We start from the raw sequence: 8,615 nt of genomic DNA on the forward strand, positions 1-8,615 counted from the left end.
TGACCATCATTCTTGTACTGTCTGTATAACTTTGGCCTTCATCTGCCTACCATATGCTCTATCAATGTCTTTATTGACATAGACTCTTAAGTACTTTTATTTAGAAAGGAATATTTTAATCACTGTCATAAAATGGAAGACCAGAATCACTTGCCATAAATAGAAAGTGACCTTAAAAATAAATACAATCAGGGCCACCTGAGTGGCTCAGTCAGTTAAGCATCTGACTCTTTGGCTCAGGTCATGGTCTCACAGTTCCTGAGATCAAACCCTGTACTGGGCTCTGTGCTGTGGGCACAGAGCCTGCTTGGGATTCTCTCTCTCTCTCTCTCTCTCTCCTCCTATCTCTGCCCCTCCCCTGCTCATGCTCTCTCTTTCTCTCTCTTGCACAAATATAAATAAATAAATAAATAAATAAATAAATAAATAAATACAAACAAAATGATTATCAAATCCTAGTTAGATTTCCCTCCCCTGTCCAAGGCTCAGAACCTGTGTTTCCCTTTCCCTCTGTTAAAAAAAAAAGGGGGGGCTGGGCAGGGCGCCTGGGTGGCTCAGTCAGTTGAGCATCCAGCTTTGGCCCAGGTCATGATCTCACGGGCTCTGTGCAACAGCTCAGAGCCTGGAACCTGTTTCAGATTCTGTGTCTCCCTCTCTCTCTGCTCCTCCCCTGCTCATGCTCTGTCTGTCTCGCTCTCTCAAAGATAAACATTAAAAACAAAAAGATTAACAACTGTTATAGAGGCACTAAATACTAGGACCAAAATGAAAGCTTCTGTTTGATGCAATCAAATTGAATTGAAAGGGAGTTGAAAGGTGAATAATTTTCTCATTTCTGACTCACTATTATTTAAATCTTTTTTTAACGTTTATTTATTTTTGAGACAGACAGAGACAGAGCATGAACGGGGGAGGGGCAGAGAGAGAGGGAGACACAGAATCGGAAGCAGGCTCCAGGCTCCGAGCCATCAGCCCAGAGCCCGACGCTGGGCTCGAACTCACGGACCACGAGATCGTGACCTGAGCTGAAGTTGGACGCCCAACCGACTGAGCCACCCAGGCGCCCCATCTGACTCACTCTTATTTAAAGCAGTGTCTACATGCCTCCTAAAATGTTCTCAAATACCAACAGTGATGCCTGACCCCCACTTTGGGGGAAGTGCACCACACTATAATGAGTGCCTGGTTTTTAAATCTGTTGAGAAAAGAAGCTAAAACCACAACATGAGAGAGGTTCCATCTGCACAGAGGAAAATGACCTCAGGTTTTGTAAGTATGTTTCTCCTCAAGAGATATAAAAGAATTTTGTAAAAATTTTAATATAATAAGTGAAGCTTGAGAACGCTAGAGACTAGGGCATTTCTTTCCCAGAGAACAGGCCAAAGATATGGAGTGGAATACACTCTTCAGAGAGATAGGACCTTGAGGGTCATTTAAGGCAGGATCTCTTCCTCATCGTTCCATAAACGCATGTACAAACTCGGATGCATGGGTATGCATGTGCATGGAGGCACACACACCCCCCACTCATAGTCTCTTAGGCCCCATTCCCCCAGGTGGCCATCCATCCTCTGCTTGATCGTGCTTGGCCATGGGGCCTCAGCTGACAGCTCCCTCCATTGCTGACATCAGTCCTGTAGTTGAATGAATAGCTTGTTCGCAGACTGTGCCGTGCAGATTGTCTTCCCACAAAACCTTACCCATTTACCTAGGCCGTCTGTCAGCAGGGCAGAGGCAGGGTATGCTCCGTCACCCTTGGAATTTCATTCTAGAGCTGTGCTGTCCCATAGAACGTTTTGTGCTGATGGAAATGTTCTGTAATGTTTACTGTCTGATATGGCAGCCAGGAGATGCATGTGACCTTTGGGCATTTGATATGTAGCTAGTGGGAATGAGGAGTTGGGGTGTTCATTTTACACAAATTTTTGAAATGTTTTGTTTTTGAGAGAGAGAGACAAAGAGAGAGAGCAAGCGGGGGAGAGGCAGAGAGAGAGAGGGAGACACAGAATCTGAAGCAGGCTGCAGGCTCTCAGCTGTCAGCACAGAGCCCAACCCAGGGCTTCAGATTAGCAAACCATGAGATCATGGCCTGAGCCGAAGTCAGTTGCTTAACCAACTGAGCCACCCAGGTGCCCCAGCATTTTACTTAATTTTAGTCACATTAAAATAGTCACATGTGGTTGGTGGCTACTTATTGCAGAGCACAGCCCTAGAGTGTTTGATGAAGGTAACTTCTGGATGAGTAGCACTCCCAGATGAGAGAAAACAAACGTGCCCCCACTCCTTTTATCCCGCTTTGTGCCATCAGCCATTATCAGTCCATGCCCCTGCTCTTCAAAAGGGAAAGAATTTGGATATTATTCTTCAAAATATCCCATTCTTTACCCCATTCTCCCCATATTCCCCCTCTTTCTCTACATACCAAGGCTTCCCAGGGGGAGCCAGATTTTTTTTTTTTTCAGAGAGACAAAACTGAGAAGATGTGAAACTTACTGCCAAGAAGTTGCAAGCAAACGTGCCCCAGGGGTGTGTATAAAGGGACAGAGTATGAAAAATGGCATTTCCACTCTGCTGCTTTGCAAAAAATACACATGCAATTAAGGAAGTAATGTCTATTTCCTTAGATTAAGGAATTACTGTATATTGTAGTTATGTAAAAGTCCCTTATTTTTGGAGATACCTGTTGGGACTTAAAAGTGACATGCCATGATGTACTATCAGTGTGTGTGTGGGCACAATATGAGTGCATGAGTGTCCACACTAATATAGATACATATCTACATACATATGTAGATATACACCCAGGTAGATGAATATATAGATTAGACAGATTGGGTAGATAGTTCCATAAACATATAGATAAATTAAATAGATGGCAGCTAGATACATACATAGTTACATACATAAAGAGATCATACAGATAGATAGATAGATTGGAAGATAGGAAGATACAAGACAGCTAGCTAGCTAGCTAGATATAGAGCAAACTATATCATTGTTAAAAGTAGGGGTGGGAGTAGAATGTTCACGGGAAAAACACAAACAGGAAGTACTGCTAATTAAAAAAATGCTTTTATTCCTGCCAACTAGAGGCCATTTAAGGCCAGTGTGAGTGGGCATGGCTTTCCCAGCCCCTCCAAACAGGTGCCGCATAGAAGGGGCAGCGAGACAGGACCAGACCGGGTCCACAGATGAGGAGAAAGAGTCACAGGAAGGAAGAGGAACCAGTAATCTGCTTGGGCAGGATGATATTAGATCCTCTCCACCCCAGCTCCTTTCCACTCTGGCCCTCCTCCTTCATTCCAGGCCTTGCAGGGGTGGGGAGCTGGACCAGAGCAAGGCTGCAGGGACACCAACACTGGCCACGGAGGTAGTGGAAGGAAGGGTAGGAATGGCAAAGCACTACTGAATCCAGGGAGCTCAGCTGCAGGAGGCAGGTGGCCTGCAGAGACAAAGAGAGGGTGAGTTTGGGTTTGTTGCTGTCACCCCACCCCTCAAATTCACTGGTGGGGAGAGGGACAGATATCAGCTCTCTACCCTGGATATATACACTCACATCCCAATCCAACCCCCTTTTCCTTCTACATCTGTCAGTGGAAATATAGACTCAGCGGGTGTTAGCATCCAACCTTGTAGGCCATGGAAGGAATGAAGAAAGCTGTATCAAGGTTCCCTTGGTAACCCCAACTGGAGATCCATGCCCTCTTGTGGGTCAAGGAGTAAGCCTTCCCCACACCCTGCAGGAGTGAGGCCTGGCCTGTGGATTCTTACCCCAGCAGGGTTTGAGAGAGGCTTGGGGTGGGTTGTCACTCAGACACCTGTCTGGTGCTGTCCCCCAGCACAGCTGATAGCAGGAGGGCCCCAAGGATTCCAGGGCAGGCAGGACTGCTGAAGACACACTCCCAGGGGGCTGCCATGAAAAGCAAGAGGAGACCCTCAGTTGTCAGTGATGCCTCCTATTTAGCAGAACTGGGGCCCCAAGGCTGCTCCCATGCCTCCAACTGTCTCCTGCACAACTCTAGAGGGCACCATTCACATAGTAGACTGTGAGCATGGTGCTTTCTGAAATGTGAATTGTAGGAACCAGGAGCAGTCAGGAATTGGGAGAAGCAGTGAGCCCTTGTCTTCCCCGTTCACAAACTCCCCTCTCTTCCTGGATACCTGTGCAGAGATGATCCCAGGGGAGGCATTGGGCACAGCTGGTACATGGGAAGCACCTACAAGGTGAGAGTAGATCCACTCAGAAGGAGGAATAGGTTTGGGGAGCGGGGAGTAGCGGGGAGGTTCTAAGAAAGGTGGCAACTTCTGGCAGGGATGGGAGGAGATGGATGCTATAACCCTAAACTGCCTTCCTCCCCAAGGCAGGCCCTTGGGAGACTGGGGAAGGATTAAATGTCAGGGATGGTAAACGGGGCAGTGCAGACCTAAAGAGCAGAGACTCTGAATGCTGAGCATCTAACACAGAATCTGGCACGTGGAAGATGCCAAGTAAATGTTTAGTGGATGGATGGATGGATGGATGGTGGATGGATGGATAGTGGAGGGACAGACAGGTGGGTGGGTGGATAGATGGATAGGTGAGTGGATGGATGCATGGATAGATGCATGCATGCATGGATGCATGGAAGGATGGGTGGGTAGATGAGTGGATGGAAGGATGGATGTGCAGGAAAATTACCTGGAATCTGCATTTCCCACTTGAGCTTCTCTTGTCGGCGCCATTTGGCTCTTCGGTTGGAAAACCAGACCTGAAGGAGAGCAGAACGGTGTAGCTGGCTGTGCCCTTCGCTACCTGGCACCTACTGCTCTCATCACATGTTTCTGGTCTGGACCCAGAGCACAGACCCTTCCTCAGACCTGATGTCCCTCCTCCCTGCTCTGGCCTTTGTTCTCTGTCCCCCTCCTCACTTCAAAGGCTTGGAGTGGGGAAGAGAAGAGAGGAATCGGCAGAAGGAGACCAAGGAGGGTCTTGTGTCTGACTTTTTTCTACAAACGAATCTCTTTCCACCTTTTCTCCACCATCTGCCCCTCACCAGAACCCAAAACCACCTCAGCACAGAGTCTTTTTTCTTGCGTTTTGTGCATCTTGTGTGGCAGAGTTCACTCACCCTCACCGTGTCCTCAGGCAGAGAGGTGGCAGCGGCCAGCTTTCCACGGGCCACCGAATCAGGATACTGCCCACGCTGGAACTCTGCAGAGATCAAGGCTCAAGTAGTAAGGTCACAGGGAGAGGAGCAAGGCATGGATCTCCCCCTGAGGCCCCATTCCCACCTGCTATGACCCTAAACTACCCTCCTCCTTAAGGTAAGGCCACCCACAGCCTCCACTTCTCAGCCTTTGCCCACAGGCCACAGGGCCGTTGCCTGTGTCACACCAAGCACCCTTTCACCTGCTGTCTGCCCCAGCCCTGGCACCTTTCTCCAGAGCCTCAGCTTGGCCTGGGGAGAAGATGGTCCGATTCCGGTGGCCAGTCCCTGGGTGGGGACCCCGAGGAACCTCACAGCCACTGCGGGGAGTGTGAGGAACTGGAGTCAAAACATCTGTAAAGGGGGACAGTGGCTTGTAGCGGTTTGTGATGTTTCTTCTCATCAGATGGGGTTCCCAAGGCCCTGGGGCTATGGATAAGGGACAACATGGATATAAGAGCAGAGCCATGCTCATAGGGCATTCACAGTTTCTTGGAGGTTACTAAAGGGGCACTTAGTGGGAGGCACTCCCAATGCCATGGTTGAGTGCATGCTTCGTGTTTGGGGAAACAGCAGCAAGGTTGGCCCAGGTTTGCATGATTCCACAGAATGTGAAGAGCACTCTGAGAGGCTGTGCATGAGGCATAGGGAGGGTGTGGGAGGTCCAGCCCTGCCTCTTCCTTGGCAGATCCTGTGAACCTAGGGGCCAGAGGACCTGAGTTCTGTCACAGGACCTGCCAACAACTAGCCGGTAACCTTGGGTAAGCCATTTCTCTTCTCTAAGCTTCAGTTATTTTCTGCCAGGAGAGAGCAATACTCCTTGCCAGGCCCTCCTTATTGTCTTGTTGTCAGTGAGGGTGATCCAAGAAAGAACAAGAAAGGGCTTTGCCAACTGTAAGATGCTTATGTTTGCTCTGATCATCCCTGTAAAATGCTTACGTTTGCAGCTCCAAGACTCACCTGGTGACCTGAGCTGTGCCCAGGGCAGTCGGTGGTCCTCCTGTAGTGCCCGCAGGACTCGGTTGATGGAGGAGACCTGGGGGTGTCAGGGTGTTGAGGGGGGCGGTGCACAGACCCAGGGTTATATCCTGAGGATGTTTCCCCGGTAGCCTTTCTCTCCTCCGTCCTGGCCCACACATCTTTCCCAGGGAAGCCTCCTCTCTTCTCTCCTATCTCGCCACTCCCACTTTACAGAAGGGGGCCCAGCAACCCTGCCCTGCCAGGCTGGAATGGCCTCATTGCCAAGTAAGAAGGGATCTTCTCCCCAGACGGCCTGTTAACCAGCCTTGGTACAGGGAGGGGAGGGCACTTACACTGGGAGTCTTGTCCTGGGTGCAAAGCCCTTCAGCACAGAGCTGGCGTTGGATCTCCCAGGCAAAGAGGGCAGGGCGCTCACCCTTCAGCTGGGCAATTCGAGCCACCACAGGGGGTGTGGCCAGTCGGGGTTTGCTTCCCCCTATCCCCTTGGGCTCCAAGACACCTGTGCGGTAGTAACGCGCTAGGATCTTGCTCACACAGCCATTAGATACCTGGGTCAGATAAGAAGCAAGGACAGGTAAGGCATGATGGGCAGAGGGTGAGTGTCCCTAGGGCAGCAGGAGGCTCCAAGGCAAAGTGAGACTTACTGGACCAGGCTGCAGAGTTAAGAATTCAGCCTCACCTTTGGGAGCCTGAAGCTCCCCATCCCAGGCCCCAAGAGGGTCTTCTAGGAAGTAGCCCAAGCCTCGAAAGCCCTCAGAGTCTGCAACAGCCTCAGACTTGCCTTAAGAGGGTGCTTTGTTCCTGCTTCTTGTCCCCATCACCTGGTAAAGCATACTACCTTAAGGCTCCGTGAGATGTCGCAGGGCCGCATCCCGCTGACTGCCAGCCGCACAATCTGCTGCCGGGTGTCCAGGGGCAGGGGCCGGCCGTTCACAAAAAGCCCCCCCAGCTGATTCACACTGCTGGTCCCTGGGCATGAGAAGGAGGCATCCACACATCTCCCCTCTCCCCGGCCCACCTGTGGCAAGGAGGACCCTCTTGGGGAGGGTTACTCAGGCCCCTCAAGTCTGGTTTCCCACCACACAGAAAGTCCTCTCCCCAGGGGACTGCTCCCCTTCTGCTCCCAGGGTCCCCCAGCTCTCACTTTCTTTGGGAGGTGGCTCATAGTTGAGTCTTTACTTTGGGGCCATTTGCACTGACCCCACTGATCTAAGGGAAGCAGGGTGGACCAGAGAGGGAGTGACTGAACCAAACTCCCCCAGAACACTGGCCAAGGGCATGGAAACCATGTGGATGAAAGCAGGGCCCTGAGATATACCTTCCCTCCTTGCACCAACCTGTTCTTCCCACTTCTCCCAGGTGTCTTACCATCCTGTGGCATGTTCCAGGCTGACACTTCTCACAGAAGGGCAGGAACTGGGAAGACTGGGGAGAGGGGTTCCTCCTGGGAGCTCCTTCTTTGGTCTTGGAGCTCGGTCTACAATGATTGAGGTTATTTGGGTGAAATCTCTTGCTCAGAACCGTCTTGGGTTGTAGTGTTTTGTGATAGAGGGCCATGTTTCTAAAATTTGCCAGAAGGTTGGCTGAGAAAATCCAAATTCTCTTTACTTATGCCCTTCTGTTATGAACTAATACATCGCAGGGCCAGCAGAGGACTGGATCTTTCTGGATGACCTGATAAGGGCCTGGAGGGTGAGAGGGTTCTCACTTCTCACACATTCATTATAAGAATCCAGGGAGGTGGAAAAGGATTATGCTCCCAAACGCTCATGCCTTTCCCTTTTGCAAATGGACACCTGTTGTCTCTGATCCCTCAAAAGCCTTCTCAGCACTTGGGCCTCCTAAGTTCAGTCTCAATAGGGTCAAAACCCAAACCTTAGAATATTCTGCCCAGCCAGAAGAGGGCAATCAGTGACCAAAGATCCCCATTGCCTTGGTCTGAGGTTAGAGACCAGGTTCAAGACTCTGCCTTCACTATCAGGAAGCTATTAAGGTTAGTTTCTCCAAACCACCAACCAGAAAGCTTTCCTCAGAAAACTTCCCCTGGGAGGTCTTGCTCCTGACTTTTTTTGTACTCTCCAGGGACCTCTGGGGAAACACAGGGGCTCCGTCCTCCCCCCCCCCCACCCCCCCACCCCCGCCCTGGGGAATCGAGGTTCTGGTTCCACCCACTGGAAGTATTGATGAACAAGCATGAACTCCTGGCTTCTCTCAGAAGACACATCTCTTGGCATCTTCTAACCTGCTGAGGTTGTTGTTCTCATTAACTCTGGAGAGTTCTAGATCTCACAGAGAAGGAGCTTCACTCTCAGAGACAAATTCCTTGGGATCAGACACTCACTCGTTGAACTAACACTTATGGAAAGCATGTTGAAGGCAGAGAGCGAGGAATAGGAGAGAGCTGCATGGTGACACAATACATTGTGAGGACAGGAGAGTCTCTGAGCA

General features: G+C 50.3%; 1 protein-coding gene across 1 annotated transcript; it reads right to left on the reverse strand.

Annotated features, from left to right (window-relative positions):
- Positions 1–3,123: 3,123 nt before the first annotated feature.
- PAX4 (paired box 4) lies at positions 3,124–7,724 on the reverse strand. The gene is given in 11 exon segments (XM_078435330.2): positions 3,124–3,427; positions 3,429–3,442; positions 3,772–3,910; positions 4,162–4,217; positions 4,679–4,748; positions 5,109–5,191; positions 5,415–5,540; positions 6,147–6,222; positions 6,500–6,715; positions 7,006–7,185; positions 7,536–7,724. Coding segments are annotated over 11 exon segments (1,371 nt in total). The 3' UTR covers positions 3,124–3,205.
- Between the last annotated feature and the right edge of the window lie 891 nt (positions 7,725–8,615).

This window comes from Panthera onca, chromosome A2 (assembly GCF_046562875.1).
Source record: "Panthera onca isolate mPanOnc1 chromosome A2, mPanOnc1 haplotype 2, whole genome shotgun sequence".
Classification (NCBI taxonomy): Eukaryota; Metazoa; Chordata; class Mammalia; order Carnivora; family Felidae; genus Panthera; species Panthera onca.